Source organism: Anabrus simplex, chromosome 2, assembly GCF_040414725.1.
Source record: "Anabrus simplex isolate iqAnaSimp1 chromosome 2, ASM4041472v1, whole genome shotgun sequence".
Classification (NCBI taxonomy): Eukaryota; Metazoa; Arthropoda; class Insecta; order Orthoptera; family Tettigoniidae; genus Anabrus; species Anabrus simplex.
Genome location: NC_090266.1, coordinates 735,076,452 through 735,100,673, shown reverse-complemented (window position 1 = coordinate 735,100,673; position 24,222 = coordinate 735,076,452). Strand labels below are relative to the sequence as shown.

Genomic DNA, 24,222 nt, shown 5'->3' with positions numbered 1-24,222 from the left:
ATATAGTGACATACCAGCAAAAGGAAGAAAATCCTCACCTTCATATTCTATCCATTGTCGCTGCTACCATCACCACTTGCATTTTTCCAGAGCAAATCATCTTCACTTCTGTCGAGATTCCGACTGTTTTCAATTATCTCCAGAGAAATAGTATCCTGAGCGTGTAGTATCCACTGGCAAAGATGGTTTACGTATCGTGTCTGTTGGTTTTTGTTGTTTTCGCTAACTTCTGCATATCGTCCGCTAAGTGGTCATGAAAGCTGTCCAACAAGAGAAGAGCTGGGCACCTAAGGAGGGATCCTGGTCGATTTCCCTAAACCATTTGTATACAATTGTATACGAGTGGCATACCCATTCACTTTTTCTCTTGTACACGAACGTGGATCCCTGGTGGAAATTTATCTGTTGGTACGGTTTTTCATTTTGGAACCACATACAGCAGAAGTTTTCTTCCGTCAGCTGTTACTGCAAGCATTACCATGCATTTCTGTTTCTAATTCTCAGTCATTCTTACAATAACATTTGTTTTCCCTCTCATATCGATTGATCAACTTCATGGTGGCATATTAAAGCTGTTAGGAGTCTTGGTCTGAATTTCCTATCTGGAAAAGGAGATAAGTTACTCTTCCTTATCACAAAACTATGAAAGTCGATAATTTTTTGCTTGAAATCTTTCAGCGTTCTTTGGCATAACAATTTATTTTATTTTTTATTATTATTATTATTATTTTTTTTTTTTTTTTTGCTAGTTGCTTTACGTCGCACTGACACAGATAGGTCTTATGGCGACGATGGGATAGGAAAGGTCTAGGAGTTGGAAGGAAGCAGCTGCGGCTTTAATTAAGGTACAGCCCCAGCATTTGCCTGGTGTGAAAATGCAAAACCACGGAAAACCATCTTCAGGGCTGCCGACAGTGGGATTCGAACCCACTAACTCCCGAATGCAAGCTCACAGCCACGTGCCCCTGACCGCACGGCCAACTCGCCCGTTACAATGTTGTTCGTTGCTGTGAAATATTAGTTCTCCTCACAAAATTTACTATGCTTACCTTAATATCCAAGATGCTAATCTTGTGTTGTAGCTATTTCATGTCCTTTAAAATATAATATTTCATTAAAAACTGCATATCCATCTCTTTTTTTTTTTTTTTTTTGCTAGTGGCTTTATGTTGCACCGACACAGGTAGGTCTTATGGCAACAATGGGATAGGAAAAGGCCTAGGAGTTGGAAGGAAGCGACCGTGGTCTTATTTAAGGTACAGCCCCAGCATTTGCCTGGTGCGAAAATGGGAAACCATGGAAAACCATCTTCGATGCTGCCGACAGTGGGATTCAAACCCACTATCTCCCGGATGCAAGCTCATAGCTGTGCGCCCCTAACTGCATGGCCAACTTGCCCGGTTCATCGTTTTGCAACGATATCACGTATTCTAGAAGTTAGTCTTCTACTTACCAATTTTCGGGCCATGAAATGCATTATGACACTTGTTGGTAGCTTGAAGTTTGTTTCTCTGATTCCACCAGTACTGCATATTGTACCTGGACACTGAAAACTTACAGCCTGCTGTGGTATTTCTGTGAATCTCAGCATAATTTTTTACCACAAGTTTTATACGATGCAATATTTTTGCATACTTGTTCATTGTGGATTTAATAACAAATAGTTACAAGATCACAGAACACAAACAAAGCATTTGCATAGAATATATGCTCATAACAGACTGCACAGAACATTACTGTGTCAGATCAGTGCTGATTCACACACTGAACTAATCGAGCACTGCAATTTGGAAATACTGGATCTTAAACCACATTTAGTAACTCTTGCAGAACTGTAAGTGCTCAAGAAAACTGGTGTGTTAATTACATATAAACGAAAAGAAATTTTCCACTTTGAACGAAAAGAAAACAGAGTGTGTAAATTTTACGATGGCAAGAACATACCTGCCAACTTTTACGGTTTATCCATAAAATTTACGGCAATTGCAGCATTTTACGGTGTTACGGATGGACGGTGTCATTTTATGACTTCGTGGACAAAAATTTCAAACGTTAACATTCGATAATCATTCCACTTCCGTACAGTCTGTTTGCCTGGGTCGAAGGCAAGTCTACGATAGTTGATTACTCATTCTTTGCTGTAGTTGGTATTCTTAATGGTGTGATGTTTGTGACATTATTTAATTGCATTTAAAGCCAGGATAATAGTTCTTCCATGTGAATCTTAGGTGTCGACAGGCTAGCTCCACAAATTCTTTGTTCCGCTCCGTTTGCTTGTTGTGATTTAACCTATATTCTTTGATCACGTGAGTGTTCGTTGCTCATGAAGTTGGCATTCCTCGATTGTTTTGGCCTTTTAAGGTTGTAACATATTTTAACGAAGTGTTCGAGTTTTTGTGTTACAACTTTGTGCTCCGCAGCTTCCTGTATTTGTTGGACTAATTACATTTGTTCCAGTGACTGGGTATACCGCTATTAGTGAAGTCCATTAAATTATAAAGAAGAATAAGAAGAAGAATTACATTCGTTCCACGTGAGTGTGGTTTTTTTTTTTTTACCAAGTGCATATTCTTAGTTCACGAGGTTGGCGTCGTGTTCATTTAATGATTTAAGACTTTATGTGCTTTGACATATTTTAATGAAGTGTTTGACTGCCTTGAGTGTTTATGTTATAATTTTATGTGACGTTCAGTGATGCAGGTTCCTTCCGATGTTTCATTGGATATCAAGACAGTTGTTCTTGGACGTATTCATACACTATATTGATGATGATGATGCTTGTTGTTTTAAGGGGCCTAACATCGAAGGTCATCGGCCCCATACGCTATATTGCTATTGTAGATTATCATTAATAACTCCAATAAGAAACAGCACTTGATTCAAAATCAAAGAAGTGATGATGAGTTAGTTATTGGCATTCATACTTTGAGCATAATGAATGACCTCCAGGATACAGATAAATCCCTTTTCTTTTCATCAGTGAGAAACTACTTTTGTACTGCTTGTGACTACATCATGAACAAGTTTCCACTCAAGGATGATGTGTTAAAGCATTCTCAAGTTGCTAGGTTAGACAAAATTGAAGATGCACAGTTTTCTTCCATTCATTTTTTTTTTTGGAAAAGTTTCCTATCATGTTATGCAAGGAAGAGAATGAAAGTACAGATGAGGTGGTGAATGAGCTTCAGAGGGAGTTCACAGCTTTTCAGTTAGATGACACTTTGGTTGCAAATCAAAATGCTGCAAGTGATTCAAGTTGGGCACAAATATCAAGAATTCACGGAGCCGATGGACTTCTCAAGTATAACCGAATTTCTAGAGTGATGCTCTCTATTCTCACCATACCCCATAGCAATGCAGAATGTTAACATGTTTTCAGCCTTGTGAAGAAAAATAGAAGAGAATTTAGATCATCCATGTCCATTGAATCTCTGGAGTCTATTTCTCCTTTGAAGACCAGGAGTTCTGATCCCTGCTATGACAAAACATTTTCTCAAGACTTTTTTACAGGAAGCTAAAAAGGCCACAACTATGACTTTAAAGTCGAATTAGCGTGTGATTTGCAGTCTGTATAATATTATTTCTTGCCTGTGTTCCGTTAAACAAGTTTTATTGTGTAAAGCCTTTTTGAATTATCGCATATCTGCTTAATTTATCAGGAAAGTCCTGTTATGTATGCTCCAAACTAATATTCACCACGCCTTCTGCTGTTTAACATGGATTTCTTCTTAATTGTTATGTTCATCTACATATCATTGGCCAATGATGTAAGTAGATATGCTTTCATTGAAGTATCCTTTTTAAAGCATGAATTATTTTATTTTGTAGCCCAGAAGTATTATTATTTTTGTCAAGCTGGGGTATGTCGAGAATTGTTGTTGGACTTTTTTTTGTCACGCGTGAGTTTTACTGATAGCCCTTTGCAAAAGTTGGCAGGTATGCAAGAGTTACGCGAGTGAATATAGTAATTGCCACTTTTAAGTTCTATGAATATTCAATTCTGTTAATGATTGTGTAGCCTAGTCCTTTTGGCTGATGTATCCTATATAATACTGATGCACTGCCACATTTCACTTGAATATTCTGAAGGCCAGTCAGAAACATGATACTTCTGCCTGCAAAAGGATGGATGCTTTAAATGTGACCATATTCCTGGTTTTGTCTGGGGGTCCTCTTTACTTTATTATGTTGGTGTTAGGTCCCAAGTAAATTTTGATCTCATCACTAAACATCTCATTCCTCCAATCTTGAATGGTCCAATGTTCATGAGCCAAGGTCTGGTTCCTTTGATTCACCTAGTTCTCGTGATGCATTGCTAAACTATTAAGCTGGAGCAGTCTTGGGCATACAGTTTGATCTGAGATATGAATGCTTGTAGCTCGGAAGATGTCAGATCTAAGAGACCTGGCAATAGATGGTAGTTGCTTGAAAGGTGCAGTTTCAAGATACAATCCTGGCATTGCATAGTAAAAGTAAGATGACTACTCTGAGGCCTGACTTTAACACTGCCTATCTCCCTTCGTAGTTTTTTCACAATTTGAGTGACATGTATCTACTCAATAACTCTTGCTGAGGAAAAGTTTGTATATCATGTCTATGCATGAACAAACTTCCAAAATCTACTGTATGGCATTATTCGAAACTTTTGTTGTGTTACCTACTTGGTGGTAGGGCTGTGCAGGACATACATGGGACTGAGGCTTTAGAAGGAAATACTATGAGAAGTTATTAGGGCAGGGTAATGTTCATTCTTTTCTTTCCAGAATGGCAGCAGTTGGTGTCTTGGACACAGCAGAGGGTGTAGTAAAGGCTCTAGATGAAGCTAAAGAAGCTCAAGATAAAGCTGATTCTGCAATAATGAAAGCAAATGATGATATAAGTGCTGCAGAAACTGATCTCTACCAGGTATGTATAATATTTACTGCATGTTTAATTTAATACCCTTGACTGGGTATTCTTCAGGAATACTATTGCATGCAACAGTTTCTGTTAGGCACATAAATGAGCTAATTATGTGGACAAATTTAGCAGTTGGAGGTATTAGGACGAGAATTGTCTCAGTGTATTCACAATGTGAGGGTGCAGAGAAGGATGAAGTTGACAAGTTTTAACCTTTTGGCCTACCAATTTTTTGGAAAACATTGTACCGTTACATACTATTTATTTTTTCAGTTATTTTAAAGAGATGTAGACGAATATATACACGGATGTTACACACATATAAACAACTTTTTTAGCATTCCACCATACATTTATGATTTGGAGAAGTCCTCTCATGTGTGTAATGCTAAAAAAACAGGTGTCCACATGTAGAGCAACCTCTCATTTGAGGTACTCTGATGAAGTATCCTTGAAGCACGTGCTGCACCACTCTGCATCGCCTGGGCGGCTCTGATTTCTTCTGAGTTGGAGCCTTTTTGATTGGTTGTAGCCAGTATATCGACCGTGAGGCATCAAGAGAATATTACCAGTGTTAGGGGAATTTGGCAAAAATGCAAGATATTTACAGACATAACTATTGTTTTGTTGTTGTTGTTGTTACATGATCCCAGAACTGTAGGATTAGAAATTTATTGACCACCTACAATTCTGTTGGATTATCTTCTAACCCTTTCTTTACCACAGAGTGAATTTCACGAACTAGCTTACATGTGACAGTAAGTTTAGCTTCAAGTTCCCACATTCAGTCATTACTGACATCTCTACCTGTCAATGTTGTACCTTGTGTAAATCTTTAATTATCCCTTCGGAAACAGAATCAGATCACCTTCATCAATGCCATTTGAAGATGAATTATTTTCACTTTGCAGTGAATCTCAACATCAATATTCTCAAGCCAGTCATCCGCAACACTTCAGGCCGCTGCCATATTTGTTTATAAATAACATGCGGTAAGGTGTGTTTTATTTGTCGTATTCCAGGACCGAGTTACCGTTTATAAAAATGAAGTTCAGGTAGTTCCTGACATCTGTTGGTTACATTTTAAAACTTATAGAACAAACCTTCGCTTACTTGGTAACCATAAGTATGCATCTCTAGGTAGTCCGTGTGCGCGGGCAGAAATGTCCATCAAAGTATGTCTGCATCTTTCACTTGCTGGACAGAACATTCTGTCAAAGTATGGCATGAGGTTAAGAAGCACTGAGTGACATTGAAGTTAGAGTCAACAGCACGGGTAGGATAGTGCTAATGGGTGATTTCAATGCGAGAGTTGGAAATAGAACTGAAGGATACGAGGAGATGGGTAAATGTGAGTAATATATGGAAGCTAATATCGATGAGAAGCATTTACTATACTTCTCTACTAGTATGGGATTAGCCTTTTATGAATACATTCTTCAAACATAAAGCTATTTACCACTGCACATAGGAGAGTAGGGTCACCAGATCCATAATAATCATACCAGTAATCAACTTTGCATTCAGGAAATCTGTTAAGAATGTAAGGATATTCCAGGGATTTTTAATTGATTCAGACCACTATCTAATCTGTAGTGAACTAAGTATCACTAGGCCTAGCATAGAGAAAGTGAAATCTGTCTGCAGACAAATAAGGACAGACAATCTCCAGGATGAGGAAATGAGACAGAAGTACGTGGATATGATTAGTATAAAGTTCCAAACAGTGCACAGTAAGCAGGTTCAGGATATAGAAAGAGAATGGGTGGCATGCAGAGATGCTGTAGTAGAAACAGCAAGGCAATGCCTAGGAATGACTGTATGTAAAGAAGGGGAAAAACAAACATCTTAGTGGAATGTTGAATTGAGGGCAGCTTATAAACTTATAAAGGAGGTATATCAGAAATGGCTCCAAACAAGGACTGATGCAGACAGAGAATTACATAAAGGTGAAATAAACAGAGCAAAAGAAATATTTGTTCAATTCAAGAAGTCATGGCAAGATTTTGGTATAACCTGGAAAAGCTTGGTCAGGCAGCAGGGTAACTTTTTTTTTACTAGTTGCTTTACGTCACACCGACACAGATATGTCTTATGGCAACGATGGGATAGGAAAGGCCTAGGAGTTGGAAGGAAGCGGCCGTGGCCTTAATTAAGGTACAGCCCCAGCATTTGCCTGGTGTGAAAATGGGAAACCACGGAAAACCATCTTCAGGGCTGGCGACAGTGGGGCTCGAACCCACGATCTCCCCGATGCAAGCTCACAGCCGCGCACCTCTACGTGCACGGCCAACTCACCCGGTGGGTAACCTTTCTAGACAGCAATAAAGAATGTTAGAAAGGGAGGGAAAATTAAATGAATAGTGTTTCAGGTAAATCAGGTGAGCTCATAGCAGATTCGAGGGAGTCACTGGTCAGGTGAAAAAATAATTTTAAAATCTTTTCACCATGAAAGGAAAGCTTTTTGTTGGTGTCACACAAATAACCAAACTCATGGGGAGGAGGACATTGTTAGTTTAATGACGCTTGGGGAGGTGGAAAGGATGATAAATAAACTCCCACTATCACAAAGTAGCAGGAATAGGTGAAATTAGACATGAAATGGTGAAATATATTGGGAAGGCAGGGGGGTAAAAGACTTCATAGAGTAATAAGATCAGTATGGAATTTGAGTTAGGTACTTTCGGACTGGAATAAGGAATGGGAATCATTGCAACAAGTACTGAGGTATTTCTTTGATCAGTATACAGTAAAACCTTGATGCATCGTTTTTCGGAGGGGGGGAGATGACGATGGATACGGGAAAACAATGATAAATGCGGCTACCATAAAAAAGTAGGGGAAGGCAAGGTAATAAAATAACATGCACGCGCGCCCACACACACACAGCCCCTGAACCGTCGGAATTAACCAAGGAACGTTAAAATCCCCGGTTCGGTCGGGGCCCCTTGGTTTAAGGCCAGCACGCACTAACCATTTAGCCATGGAGCTCATACTACACGTAACAGCATCGAAATATTTTAACAGAGATGTACACAATGAAAATAAATCCCGGGAATTTTATGTCGTTTCGTTTCACTTTTCTTTATATCTCGTAATAACTGCAAACCTTTAAGGTCAGTTCTTTTGTCGCAAATTAATTATATACATGGATATTAAGGCGATAACCTGCATTTTGGTGAAAATTCCGTAGACCCTTTGTGGACGATAGGTTTAGGTTAGAGATCCAACACGGTGCAGCTCGGACAGTGTCACAGAGGTTAGAAATTCAACACGGTGTCTCTCAGATGATGCAAGGCTGCCAACTTAGGAACAAGTTACAAGACCAGGCTAGTGAAAAACGATTGGTCTGGCTTGATTAAGTCCGGCTTGTAACAAGAAAATTGGGCAGTGGCGGGGAACAAAAATGTCAGACAGGTCCCTAGCATCCCACACATTCCACAAGGTATAATGCAATTAATCACCCTGTGACTAATTTTAAACTGCATGATTTTCTCATTTTCAGCGAAGTTGACAGCTCTGGCCAGCCAATAGCAACAGAGAAAATGGTGGCAAATCTGAGTTTTATAGTGCCTCCATTTTAATTCTTGTAAATAAAAATACTTCTAAGGATCGGTTAGTGGGTCGAGGAGAAGTTTTGGTGCTAGGAGGCTCGTAGTGTGGTTGTGCATGAATAACCTGCACACATCACTCCAGCCTACAAGATCCTTGCTCAAGACTAGCAATTCAGAATCCGTCGTAACTTCTTGCATAACAGGTTGCTGCTATTCTATGCTAGAGTATTGAGCTGTCGCTTTAAATTCGAAAAAATTTTTGCGTATATTATTCTTACAAACAATCGATTAATGCAGGAAAATTGCGGCTGAAGACATATGTTTTTACAATCGATGCGATAAAACGATAGTTCGAGGAACGATAGATGCAGGGAAATTTAACATCGATTTATATCAAACGTTTTTGGGACCGAATAAATTGAATGATGAATACTGGAAAACGACAGTTCCAGGAACGATGCATTGAGGTTCTACTGTGCCAGGCAAAGTCTTCACTTGAATTTTAGGAAACAGGGTGTGATCAATGGTTGAGAGTAAATTGGATGAAATCCAGTGTAGTTTCAGATCATGTAGGGGCTGTCAGGACCAGATTTTCAGTACATATCGAATAATTGAAAAATGTTGCAAGAGGAATTGGCAGTTATGTTTGTTTTCGTAGATGTAGAGAAGTCGCATGACAGAGTACTGGAGGAAAAGATGTTAGCAGTACTGAGAAATTATGGGATAAAGGATTGATTATTGATTATTAAAAGCAGTTGAAGGGAAGATTTCAATAATAACATGGAAGGCTTGGTCAAGTGGCAGGAAAACCTTTCTGGACAGTAATGAAGCATCTTAGAAAGGGAGGGGAAAATAGAAAGAAGAAATGAATACCGTTGATAATTGGGCTACATTGCGAATTGTTAGTGATGATGCTTGTTGTTTTAAGGGGCCTAACATCAAAGGTCATCGGCCCTGAATTGTTAGTAGAATGAGTTCTTGGTTCAGGGTACTATAGGGGTAAGACAAGGTTGTAATCTTTCACCTTTGTTGTTCATAGTTTAAATGGGTCAATCTACTGAAAGGTATAAAGTGGTAGGAAGGGATTCAGTTAGGAGGAAGTTTAGTAAGCCATTTGGCCTATGCCGACAATTTGGTTTTAATGGTAGACTGTGCTGAATGCCTGTAATCTAATATCTTGGAACTTTAAAATAGGTGAAGTGAACACAATATAAAAACGAGCATTTCTGAGACTAAAGTGATGATTATCGTATTCAAATATCTTCAAAAGTTGAAAGCGTGCCACAATAGCTTTATCACTGACTGTAATGACGTCTTCAAGTTGGGTTTCCACAGGGCAGTTTGGACAGTGAAATAGATGCTCAAGATCTTGAATTGCACCTCAGTCACAATCAGTATTTTGTGAACAACCCCATCTTTTGTGTGTAGCCTTTGTTCTGGGCATTCTAGTTATCCTATTAAGGGTCTTGCAGGCAGGCCAGGATTGCAAAGTATGTGCTGGAATTCCTTTTGGTTGGACGATTCCAGTCGGATAGTGTGGATTGTTTTTGCTAGTATTGATTCCTAAGAACTCTTGGTATGGCTGGTGCTGGCCTGATGTTGTTAATGAGACTTCTCCGTGATCTGAGACGCTGTTGTACTATTTCATGATCATAGAGAGGATGACTGTTATCTACCTCTTGTATGAGTTCTCAGTTTCAGCTGCTATTTGCCATTGAATTGAAAGAGTTAACCCACATAGAACAAGCATACTCAGATATAGAGAAAGAAATTGCCAAGTCTGTAGTATGTATGGTTGTTGGATGTGCTCCCCAGCTTGACCCTGTTAACATGCATAGTAAATTATTCCTGAGCCAGGCTGAGTGGCTCAAATGGTTGAGGCGCTGGCCTTCTGACTCCAACTTGGCAGGTTCGATCCTGGCTCAGTCCGGTGGTATTTGAAGGTGCTCAAATACGTCAGCCTCGTGTCGATAGATTTACTGGCACATTAAAGAACTCCTGTGGGACTACATTCTGGCACCTTGGCTTCTCTGAAAACCGTAAAAGTAGTTGGTGGGACGTAAAGCCAATAACATTATTATTACTAAATTATTCCTGGCTCTGACTTTCATACTGACCTAAGAAACTGATCAAGCTGAACTTCAAGGTATTTGACAACAGGGGTTAACTCAAGTTGCCTTCTTCTCCAACTGGTGTTAAGTTTGTGAATAGCATCCCTATTATGTAGATGGAAAATTGTAACCTATGTTTTCCTAGAATTTGGCTTAAGGTAGCTGTCCCTGTAATACACGGACAATTCATTGAGGCAGTTCTGCAGCCTGGATTCTACTTCCCAAAATGATCTAGACTGAGTTCCAACACCAAGATGGTTTTCAGTCCAATAGGTTGATGATCATTAGCATAAGTATTGAAGAGAACTTGTGAATGGACACTGCCCTGTAGGAGATCATTTTTCTGGTTACTCCAAGGACTTTTCTTACCTTGAAATGTCACTTTGAATCTTCTGTTCAGTAACAGTTAAGCTGCAACAGAGCGAGTGCAACATATCGTACTCCCTCCACAAAAGCATTGAGAATACTGATCGTGATTTTCACGAGAGTTAGAGTGTTTCTGATGAATAAGTAACGTACATAAAGAATACTGGAGTTATTGGAGAGTGATCAATGTTAGTTGATTTCTCCATTCATTGTTGTAGGTAAACTGTAGCTCTAACCAGTAGGCTAGCTATACTACCGTATTTACTTGTGTATTAGACTCCATTGCTCATTAGACCCCCCTCCCCTGGCTTTTTGAGACAAAGAATGAAAAAATAAATCTTGCATATGAGACCCCCCAACGTAATTCATCAGAGAAGAACGATTCCGCTTCGAAGCAAGTACAAGTCTTATTGCAACTCTGATGACATCGCACAAATTTGTGAATAGTTTCAACCGAACGACCCCTCGCAATGAAAACACGCATTGAAGTCATGCGGTACATCTGTGTTTCGTAGTTAAGAAATGTCTGCCTCCGTAGCGTAGTCCTACTTCAGCTTTGATGACGTCGTACAAATAGGTGAATAGTTTTGTGTCCGACCCACGCCTTGCAAGCATGCATCAGTCATCTTATATGTCTGTGTTTTGTAGTTAAGAATGTTCACCAGTTTAATGGTAGCACAATTTAGCTGACGTTCTCGGGAGCCTGAGTTCGATTTCCGGTACCATATTGCCAGAGATTTATGAATGGCAGGAAGATTGATATGCGGTAAAAATGGCACACGCAACTCCCTTCCACTGGAGGCCAGTCTAAAAAGAGCTGCACCACCTCGGGATGAGGAAACGAGTTTACTTTAGTTAAACAGTATTCACGGTTGTTGCTCTTAATATAGCAGGTGAGATCAATAACAAAGTGATTGTTTAATATCTTGTAACTCGGGCAATTATAGGTATTTTTTGGAGAGAAGTAAGTTTAAAACATGATAAAAACTATCCAATCATAACGATTGTTTTACTTGCCAAGTATTCATTATTGGTTCCGTATTGAATTAAGAGTACATAAAATTTAATTAACAAAGTTTTAATCCACCTACTCGATACTATACAATAATTATAATGCCTATGCATACATTACAATGTACTAGGGGACTAGTTTTGACCCTGTGTGGGTCATCATCAGCATAAATAAGGTACACTTTTTATTTGTTGATATCCAGGAACAATATTTTGTCGTACATTGATAAAATTAATCAAATGAGCAAAATGTGTAATGTTATAACATGTATATAAAATGGTGAAATACATGAAATGTTATGTGAGGTATTAAAATTATATCGTGATACTAATCAATAGATAGTGAAATGTTCAAGTTAACATATTGTAGTGAGACTATAAATATAGTACCACATCGATTATTTACAATAAAGGTTGAAATATTGCACTTTATATATACATTAAAATTGCCTAGTGATAAAGGTATAAAATGCCAGTCTGAATATAAAGTCCAAATGCTTCTAGTGAATTCTATTGTTCATTACGTCTTCTGTCAAATTTTGAATATATGTTATGTACAACATGGCGCAGAGGGTATCTATCTTGCTTAAAGTCCAGTATTTATGATTCAGAAAATGAATGCAGGCTGAGTATAAGCGACTTCTTATCGTACAAAGTGTTCTGCATATGATGAGAGGTGAAATTCCCAATCCAAGATGGAACCAATGGAACCTAATGATGAGAATAGAAAATTAAATTGATGTGAGGTTCTTTAAAGAAAGGGATGAAAACGAAGAAAAGGAAAAAGAGTACTCACCTTGTGCGGCAATGCGATCGACCTGACCGGTAGTGTGCAACTGGGTTAAGACTGTGTTGGGAATGGCAAGGAAAGCAGGAGGGGAAGAGGTTGGTAAGGGGAGGAGCAACCAGGTGAAGTGGGTAGCATGGGGTAAGGTGTAAATGGTGGGATGGGGAGTAGGGGAGGAACTTAAGGCAGGGCCGAAGGATGCGGGAGTGATGGTAAGTGTCTCGACGAAAGACCTTTAATTAACTTTCAGAATGATTTCTGATCGGCTAAATTGTTTTCCTGAGAATAAATAAATCAAATCAAATATTGGATTTTTCCATGATTTCATTAAGGTAGCAGTTAGCGTTGAAATACTGGTCCAGATGTATGTAGAATTTCTCAATTATACTAAGAAGAGGACCCTTGTTAGCTATTTCCAGGATGTCCATATCTTGTTCGACATTCGTGAAATTATGATTGTAGCCGAAAATTTATTGTATTTAACTGCATTGATGTGTTCAGAATATCTTATATTAAAACTTCTCCCGGTTTGCCCTACATAAGAAATATTAGTACACGAGTTACATTTGAGCCTGTAAACACCTGATTTTGCGTAACTATTGATCTTGTTGATGTGTGACGTATTATATAGAAAGTGCATACTGTTGTTATTGGTTTTGAATTCTAATTTTACACCTTTCTTTTTAAAAATATTTTTTTTGCTAGGGGCTTTACGTCGCACCGACACAGATAGGTCTTATGGCGACGATGGGATAGGAAAGGCCTAGGAGTTGGAAGGAAGCGGCCGTGGCCTTAATTAAGGTACAGCCCCAGCATTTGCCTGGTGTGAAAATGGGAAACCACGGAAAACCATCTTCAGGGCTGCCGATAGTGGGATTCGAACCTACTATCTCCCGGTCTCCGAAGACCTTAAAATAGTAGTTAGTGGGACGTAAAACAAATAACATTATTATTATTATTATTATTATTATTTTAAAAAATATTAGTGATCTTACGAATTTCATTGTTGAAAGTGAAGGCAGAGAAAGATTCTATTTAGGTAATTCTTTCTTGAGTGTTGTTTTAGGATGAAATTTATATTTATTGATTATACTTTCTATGAATTGATTATCGAAGCCGTTGAATTTTGCATTATTGCGGATAGTATTCAGTTCAATAGAGAGATCCTTCTTGGCCATAGGTATGCTGAACGCTCAATGAACTAAGCTATTATATGGTGCTCTTTTTTGGAATTGGGGATGGGTTGAATCTTGACGAATAGTAGTAGCGGATTGGGTGGGTTTCCTAAAAATTTTATAAGTTAAAGAGTCTGAATGTCTTGTGATAGTTAGATCTTGGATGTTGATCTTTTGATCTATTTCTGATTCTAACATGAATTTGATATGGGAATCGATATTATTGAGCCCAAGAAGGGTGGTGGGAACGTTAATTGATTTTTCATATATGATTGCAAAGACATCATCAATATACCTGGCCCATAAGTGAATATTATCAAATTTGTTGTCAATTTTGGTGTGCTCAAGGAAATCGAGGTATATTTCCGCTAAAATACCTGAGGCCGGTGAACCCATTTCCAGACCATTCTGTTGGTAGATGATGCCATTGAACATGAAAAAAATGTTGTTTACGACTAATTTTAGTAAAGTGATAAAGTCTTGAATCTCTAATTTCCTTAAATGACTGTTTTTGTTCAAATTACTTTCAATTATAGGAATTAACTTTGATATTGAATGCTGAGGTACATGTTTACAATATCAAACAAGTGGCGAGAATAATCGGGTTGCATACTGAACTTATTTAGTTTATCTATTAGCTCGTATGTGTTTTTAATGGACTTCTTAGATAAAAATTGATAGTTATTCTTTAAGAAACTTTGGATAAATGTTGATGTTTTGTACAATGGTCTATAATTAATGATTGGGCGAATGGGAACACTGGTCTTATGTATTTTAGGGAGAGCTCTGGCAGTGGGAAGACCTGTGTTCATACTTATAAGTTGACTTTTTTCTTGTTCAGTAAGCAAAAATGATGTGTTGGATCTTTTTTAAGTATGGAAAAAGAGCTATCTGTAAAAAAAAGTTGTTTTACTGATATATTAATTTTTATCCATAATCACCATTGTATTGCCTTTGTCGGCTCTGGTTACAATTAGATCATTGTCTTTTATTTTCTCTCTTAGGGCCTGTACATATTTTTGTTTGGCTATTATTTTCTTGTTATTAATGTTATTGGAAAGGTTGTGTAAATTATTACAAGAAAGGATGTTATTGAGCTTCTTTTTCACCTCAATTCTTAATTAATCTTGTGTATCTAATGACATTTTTGTGATGGCTAGCTCTGACTCTGTGATCATTGTAGTAGTTGAATTGAGTGTATTCAAGTTGGGCCAGTTATGCTTAGGTCCTTTTAGCTAAAATTGATTGTTCGTTTTCACTTAGGGGTGTCTTAGATAAGTTTATTATGGGTGGATGGAACTGCTTGCAATCGTCTATAGTTCTACTATTGTATCTAATTTGATTGTCATGAAGTTTAGAGTTTTTAAATTTATTTAGTTAGACGCTGATGATGACCCACACAGGGTCGAAACTAGTCCCCTAGTACATTGCATAGACATTACAATTATTGCATAATATTGAGTAGGTAGATTAAAACTTTGTTAATTAAATTTTATGTTGCCAGTGTACTGAACAAATAATAATAATAATAATAATAATAATAATAATAATAATAATATTGATTTTATGTCCCCACTTAGACTTTTAATGATTTTCAAAGACGCCAAAGAAAACGTACTAGGGTATGCATTAATTTAAAAAAATGGAAACAACGAACGTACAAAATTAAACATTATGATAATAAAACGCAATACCGCCTTACCTGTAGATATCTATAAATGCGGATAACTTTCGTGTTATTTATTTTATTCTTTCCGTCGTTGAACTTTCGGCACTATCTGGGCGATAACATACCTAACCTAAACAATGCAGTCCCTCTGATCTCATTTACAGCTGTTTAAGTAAATCCTGATGTGATAAATGTTGAGAACAAGCATGACATTTACTTAAATATAAGGGTCCTTGGCTTTAAACAGCTGCAGTTATCAAAAGAATGCTTCCAGTCAGTATGTATTATATTCGGAAGTACAACTCATAACAATACACTAGTTATCAGCTCGTGGTTTGGCACACTTTCTACAACACGGCTTTATTCGGAAGGAGTGGCTTCTGCTACACATACACCAACTTGGGAATCTTAGAGACCATACCCAGAAACCATTTTGGAATAGATTCACACTGTTTGGACTCTATAGTTCGGAACGAAACTATTTTGAATAGGTTCAAAAAGACAGGACCTCAGATGCTCTCGAATACAGTGCATGGTTGACGAGATGGCAGTGAAGAATACGTCACTTGGAATGACAACACACGTGTAGTAGGGAAGTTGGCAGCGCAAGACGATAATTCAAATGAAAAGCAGCGGTCAGGTTTACTCAGGTTTGACATAGATATTGATTCCCATAGGGAATCTGAAATATTTATCCTGAATGAGTAAATTTATAATACCAATATAAATGGTCCGTTATTGGACATTATAAATTTTCCAGCTAACTCATTCTTGGTTGCCAGCATTTCGCCCTCGTGTGCTAGCACAGGTTTACCGTGTATTAGACCCACTGCTCAACTGACAGAGAGAAATGACTGGCCATTAAGTTATTTTGTATCAATATTGCATAATATGATAATAAGATACCCTTATCCCTTTTCTCTACGGGGTCGAGTATGAAGGGAGACGAATCTTCGTAGCGAGTTTTTTATGACCGTATGCCCTTCCTGACGTCAGCCTCATCAGAGGAATTAATGTGATGAAATGAATGACGTGATATGAGTAACTAAAACTGACTCTATTAATTTTATATATATAGGCCTAAATGTTGTGTTCTCCGTTTATTGTCTTTTTACATTTAGAAATATTACCTTCCATTAAAAACAGCCAGTGTAACTCAAATACATTCATTTGTTTGTTAAAGAATAGTGTAGAATGTTTACATGTACAATTTATAGCTCTTTATAGCCTAGAAGTCATGTGTTCACTGCTCAGAATTTGAGGTTATTGCATATTGGACCCCCCTCCCCTCCTTTACTTTTTCTTTGCTGTAAAAGTGGGGGAAAAGGGGTCTAATATGCAAGTAAATACAGTAATAAAGCATCAAGATTTAATGTTGATGGTACAATACTGTCCATTTCAAGTAGAAGCTCAGATACTGGTTATGCTTATGGTAAGAAAATGCAAGTCACAATGTCAAAATTATGTGCTGAATATAAGATTAAATCATGAGAGTTTGTAGTAGCAGAAAGAGAGGAAAAGGCAGTTACAAGCTCTGCTTGGACTTAATTTGGAAAAGTAACTTTAAAATACATGAGATTTGTTCAGTGCCTCTCATATAAAATAAATAGTTTTTTTAAGAAGACAGCTTTGCCCTCCGTTCTTACAAGACACTGGCGTTCTCAGTCGAGCTTTAATATGAATAAAGTTCATGTAAGACCTGAGATGAAAGAAATTTTTCGAGGTTCTTGCATTGAAGTAAGTGCTGTGGATATAAGACAATTTAATATCTTCAATAGACTACAGTTCACAAACTTAATTCAGAAAGGTATTGATTTTGGAGCAAAATACGATAATGTTGGTGCTGTTGACCTTTTAAGTGGCCTTACAATAATATCACTGGTCTGTAAGGCCTGAGCTGTCGCAATTAACCCTTTCACTTTCAAGCTCTCAGCTGATGGATGTGTGAAAACTGTCAGCCATATTTACCACACTATCCACACACTTCTGTTTAAATTACATGGAAAGCACACCAATAAAGATATCAACATGAAAGGTTGTAAGCTTATAGAGTATACATCACTTATTATCACTGCAAGTAAGTTATGTCTCTAAGCCAAACGGGTTCAATGTTTAAAAGATAACATAAGTGGAAACAAAGTCATAAGTTTCAGATCTTGAAAGTTTTGAAGTAATTCTGGGAAATGTTGTTCACTGCCCAAGTTTGTGATTGATGTTAGTAGAAATGCTATATTATTGTTGAAGAGGCTGTTGACACTGATGAAATTGGGAGACCCAATTTTGAGGTCAGAGTTTGACAGAGCTGTGAGTGACCTAAATAGGAACAATGCACCTGGAATTGATGACATTCCCTCTGAATTACTGAATGCCTTAAGAGAAACCAGCATGGCAAGGTTATTTCATTCAGTGTGCAAGATATGAGACAGGAGAAGTCCCATCTGATTTTCAGCAGAATGTTGTTATACCTATTCCCAAGAAAGCCAGTGCTGACAGGTGTGAAAACTACCGCACCATTAGTTTAGTATCTCATGCCTGCAAAATTTTAACACATATTATTTACAGAAGAACGGAAAAACAAGTTGAAGCTGAGTTGGGAGAAGATCAATTTAGATTCAGAAGAAATGTGGGAACAAGTGAAGCAATCCTGACTTTACGCCTGATCTTAGAGGATCGAATCAAGAAGGACAAGCCCACGTACATGGCATTCGTAGATCTAGAAAAGGCATTCGATAATGTTGATTGGACCAAGCTATTTATGATTCTGAAGATGATAGGGATCCGATACCGAGAATGAAGGATTATCTACAATCTGTATAAAAATCAGTCTGCAGTGATAAGAATCGAGGGCTTTGAAAAAGAAGCAGCAATCCAGAAAGGAGTGAGGCAAGGCTGCAGTTTGTCCCCTCTCCTTTTCAATGTTTACATAGAACAGGCAGTAAAGGAAATTAAAGAGAAATTTGGAAAGGGAATCACAGTCCAAGGAGAGGAAATCAAAACCTTGAGATTTGCCGATGATATTGTTATTTTATCTGAGACTGCAGAAGATCTCGAAGTTGCTGAATGGTATGGATGAAGTCTTGGGTAAGGAGTACCAGATGAAAATAAATAAGTCCAAAACAAAAGTAATGGAGTGCAGTCGAACGAAGGCAGGTGATGTAGGAAATACTAGATTAGGAAATGAAGTCTTAAAGGAAGTAGATGAATTTTGTTACTTGGGTAGTAAAATAACTAACGATGGCAGAAGTAAGGAGGACATAAAATGTAGACTAGCACAAGCAAGGAAGAGCTTTCTTAAGAAAATAAATTTGCTCACTTCAAACATTGACATCCGAATTAAAAAGATGTTTTTGAAGACTTTTGTGTGGAGAGTGGCATTGTATGGGAGTGAAACATGGACGATAACTAGCTCAGAAAGAAAGAGAATAGAAGCTTTTGAAATGTGGTGTTACAGAAGAATGCTGAAGGTGAGATGGATAGATCGAATCACGAATGAAGAGATACTGAATCGAATTGGTGAGAGGAGATCGATTTGGCTAAATTTGACGAGAAGAAGAGATAGAATGATAAGACACATCTTAAGACACCTAGGACTTTTTCAGTTGGTTTTTGAAGGAAGTGTAGGTGGTAAGAACAGTAGGGGTAGACCAAGGTATGAATATGACAAGCAGATTAGAGCAGATGTAGGATGCAATAGTTACGTAGAAATGAAAAGGTTAACCCAGGATAGGGTGGCATGGAGAGCTGCATCAAGCCAGTCTATGGGCTGATGACTCAAACCCAACACAAAATGGAAGTATCACAGTTCTACGTGCAATAGATCCAAGGACAGATTAAAATGTGTAAAGTGATGTATTGCTGAAAAAGTCAGGCATTTTTTTTATTAAATACACATTTCTTACTGGAGATGCTAGATTATTATCAGCGTCATCTACACTTTATGATTTGGACAATGAAACATCATTGTTTGAATAATCATCAAGTTAAATGAACTCTCTTCATCCTAGGCCTAACCTAACTGAACTATATATGACTATATCTAACACTTCACTAACACTATACACCTAATATCTGAGAAAACTTTAAATAATAAACTAATACGTAAACTAGATATATAATCTATGATACTGCTTGATTTTACTATAAAAACAGAAACAGACTGACGTGCACGCACGTTTGCCACCAACCACAGTGTAAACAAGGCACAGAACTGCAGTGAGTACATGTTTTGGACTCTGAGAATATCGATTAATACGGATAGTCGGCAATTCCTGTGGAGTATAACACGAGTTAAAATTGCGCTCTTCTTATTCCATGCAAAATGCTGCTACAGTGGAACCTCGATTATCCGTTCCCAGAAGCTACGTTTTCCCAGATTATGCATTCGAATTACACGGTCCCTTGAGCATCCTAATTAAATCACGTTGTAAAAATCCTGCATTATCTGTTCCTCAGATAAACGATTTCCCGGATCAACCGTCCAGAAATTTCAGTCCCATCAATGCTAAATCCTCGATCAAGTGTTTTTCAAGAAACTGTATCTCAAGAAAGGGCAGCTATGGCATATTTATGGATCTTGGTGTTAACACCCCATCATTGCGATAATTAGAGCAAGTACTGGAGGCCTACTGGAAAAGCGATCGGCAGTGAACTTGCATAAGGGACCATCTTAGCACCACATTCGGGTGGTGTTATTTAGAGCATCCTCGTAAATTATAAAGCAGAGAGAGGCCACAACAATTGGAAGGAGACAGAGCGCATTTCGACAACTCTACTTGAAGACAGAATGAGTTTCGTCAAATGTTCGTTCTTGTAAAACATCCACATTTTGTCCAAGGTTAGATGTTTATACTTTTATTTTTTCGATTGTGTCACCAAACAGGTTCTTCGGCACTTCTCTCAGGGCACTGTATAGTCACCGGGCTTTCAGACAGGAATTGAAACTGCTCCTTATTAACACAATTCTACTATTTTAAAATTATTGTATACGATTATGTTATCGAGACCAGAACAGATGTTGCACCTTCATACATAAAGCCATGGGAGGCCTTGGGATTGCCTATTACTGTTTTGGTCCTAATATAAGACTAAGAATTTTATGTTAAAATGTTCAAAAAACCGCAGATGTTTTATTTGCGCATGTTCTATGTAAATAGTATTTTCATTTCCAACTCGTACTGACTTGTGCAGCAAGCGCACTTTCCACCTGAGCTCGAGGTCACGAATAACCGTAATTTCTGAAGTTTCGATGATTGTTTTCTCTTTCCAATTTGATTGTGATTAGTAACTGGCAGAATTGAATATAATGCATTTGAGAACTTTTGAGAATTGATACTCACATTCAAAACCATATTCTCGAGTTCAACATAAACTTTAAAATTTGATGTAGGCCTAATCTATGCGGTACAAGATTTCCAGAAACTGACTATGAACAGTATACTGGAGACCAAATTACAATGGAAGATTAAGAAAAGAAGGGATTTCGCCATCATGTTAGGCACTTTTGTATCTAATGTGCTTTATTTTATTAGATTAGAGAATTAGAGAGATTAGAACGGCTACAAAAGGCGTCTGTCTCTATGTTAGGGGCTGCCTAATTTTGAACCTGGCAGTAGGTATAAAATGCCTTTGGGTGTGGCGAGCCCATCGTAACAATAGCCTATATGGACAAAGCAGATATGGTGCCTCGGGATAAAATATGAGATTAATAAGAATAAATAGCTGGAAAAACACAACACATACATAGGCAGAAAGATAACAAACAAATTAAATCAATAAAAATATCAGTGGAAGCTCAAATCAACCAGAGGTAACGGGGCGATACGTAAATACTTACCTATGTTGTTCACATGGACCGGGTCGAAAATGACTAGGGATGAAGTCGTGAACTGAACTCGAGCCTATTAAATTAAAAGGGTAAAATTTAAAAGGCCACCCCTTCCATTCAAACAATAATAATGCCAATTTAAAAAACAAAACAAAAGATGTTTATTCAATAATAATTAAATCAAAATAATAGATGGCCACACATAAATCTGGAAGAGATAAAATAATAAAAGGCAAAACAGGCCCAAATGGAAACAATACATGAGCTCAAAGAGTATTCACTATCCTCATAGCATCGCGCCTCCTCATAACCTGAATCAGCGAACAGGTTCCATCACACATAAAATACAATTAATTGGAAAATAGTAATAAAAATTGTTATTTGGGAAGAAAATACAATGAATGTGTGACGCATAGCTCATCCCAGAGGAATAAATTATTACTTATCTCCATATCAACAGGATGAGTCTTTAACGGTCGCGACACACGGCCATTCAATGGGATGCCACTCAACAATGGTTTCGAACGAACACAAAAAGAGGAAAGATCAAATATGGCCAAACGAAACATCAAAGGAAAAGAAGGCACATGCAGGCATGGCACCCAGGCTCATAGATAAACAAAGCACAACAAAGGGAATATATACACACATCACAAAAAATGGCAGGGGCTCCAAAAGCAAAATAAGAATAAACGACACAACTAGGCAATATGATATGCATCCTACATACCTCACATTCGAACACTCGCACAAATGGTTAAAGGGGTGCAAGAAACAGGGAAAGCATAAAAGATAACAATGGTCAGTAGGACCCAAATGTAGAAATACGGTTTATAAATAACATCTCATGTGGATATTCAAGGCCAGACCCACACAAGATCGGAGGTCCAAATCACATCATCAATGCGTTTCTCATATACAATTCAAATGCCAAAACAGCACAAACCATCCATGTACAGGCCCTTTCGATACACGACAACATAGTGGGGACATCGGAGAGCAATTTTGTACATTAATAATAATAATAATAATAATAATAATAATAATACATAGACTTCCACACATGAACCGTAGAATAAAATCAATGTAAAACATATCCAAGGTACAACAGAGCTCATTCACGCAATACAGACACTCAATTTTAGTAAGACGCAAATCATTGTACCGAACTCTCACACAAAGAAAAACATAGCTGATATGAATAACTTTACATGGGCAACAACAGAAAGAACAAAATGGGCCACCAAATAAATAAATACTCACGGAGCACAAGAAATAGTGGCCAACCACTATTGTCATGAGGCAATATAAATTGACATGTTACACGAGGCCAACTACAGAAAACAGAATGGAAAAATTAAAATAAAAGGTAGTTACATTACTTTAATCAGGCCATATATATATATGTGCAAAGGCATGTTGGAAACCTCTGAGAGAAAATGCATAATGTCTTAAAGCATTTCAAATAATGCTTGTAAAAACAAGCGTTTGCGGACATTGTGTCGCTTGCCATAACTCTTCATCAAGAATGAATACTGTGAAGAAGAACCATGGTGAAAACTAGATAGACAACATCGGGAACCAATGTCGTAAAGTCACAGGACGACAAAGGCGACATCTGTGATCTCCTTGGGCTAAGTTTGCGTTTACAATAAACTTCAAAGTGTTGGCCATGATACCAAAATCAATGAATACACAAGTAGTTCGTCCATAAACTGAAGCAGATAAAGACAGAAGTGGCCAGGATATGGCACATTTTTCACAGGAAACTGACAAAGTTTCCCCAGTAAAACTGAATATAAAGTATCAAGATTTTTAACTCGCCTACTGGTAATTAATGTTTGAAGCCAGTCCCACGGTCTAACTTGCCTGCCTCTCACCTGGAGGGCCCGGGTTCGATTCCCGGCCAGGTCAGGCATTTTTACCTGGATATGAGGGTTGGTTCCAGGTCCACTCAGCCTACGTGATTACCTTTAGTTGAGGAGATATCTAATGGTGAGATGGTGACCCCGGTCTAGAGAGCCAGGAATAATGGTCGAGAGGATTCGTCACACTGACCATGCATCGCCTCGTAATCTGCAGGCTTCCGGGTTGAGCAGCGGTCGTTTGGCAGGCACAGGCCCATTGGGGCTGTAGTTTGGTTTGGTTTGGTTTGGGAGTGTTTGTAAGATTATAACTATACATATTTCATTTTTGTGATGTTTAGCCAAATTGTTGATTTTTTTCATTCATTCTCGGATTTTCCGTTTTCCTGTGTTGTATTTTATTTGTGTGGTCCCTCCTGGTCCCTCCAAAAACAGAGAATCCAGGTAATGTGTAACGTCCCTAGATTACACGATCCATGACTTTCTATCCAAGGCAGAACACGATGGGGACGTGGTGACCTGTGAAGAATATATCGACAAAGCTAAACGGGAAATTTGTAAGGCTTTGTGGGAACTTGAAAAGAGGCTTGCTGTTGACATAGCCACCATGACTTGCACCACATCTCTCAGCACAAGTAGCTCTTACTCCTTATCATTCCATCAAACTTGAGCTATTTTACGGAGATGTTGAGTGGTGGTCCCGTTTATGGGAGCAGTTTAAAATGTCAGTTGATCAGGACCCTACCCGTTCTACGCTGAACTAACATGTTTTCCTATGGGGCTAGAAGGTGAGCTTAAGTGACTGGTCGATAGAATACCTATGAATGGTAATACCTTCAAACTAAGTATATTCTTCAATGGAAGTATGGAGACAAGAACCAGGTCATTCAGGCCCATTTGGACTACTTAGAAGACCTCAGACCCACTCTCCATGATAGCCCTCAATCACAAAACGCAACAT

The 24,222-nt window shown here is 38.0% G+C and overlaps 1 protein-coding gene across 3 annotated transcripts in view; it reads left to right on the top strand.

Moving 5' to 3' along the window:
• LanB1 (laminin subunit beta-1) overlaps nt 1-24,222 on the top strand; it is a 584,100-nt gene that overhangs the window by 548,118 nt on the left and 11,760 nt on the right. For all 3 annotated transcript variants that reach the window (XM_067141389.2, XM_067141390.2, XM_067141391.2), the window contains exon 31: nt 4,764-4,905. In XM_067141389.2, coding sequence (XP_066997490.2) covers nt 4,764-4,905 — 142 coding nt within the window. The remainder of the gene's footprint in view (nt 1-4,763; nt 4,906-24,222) is intronic.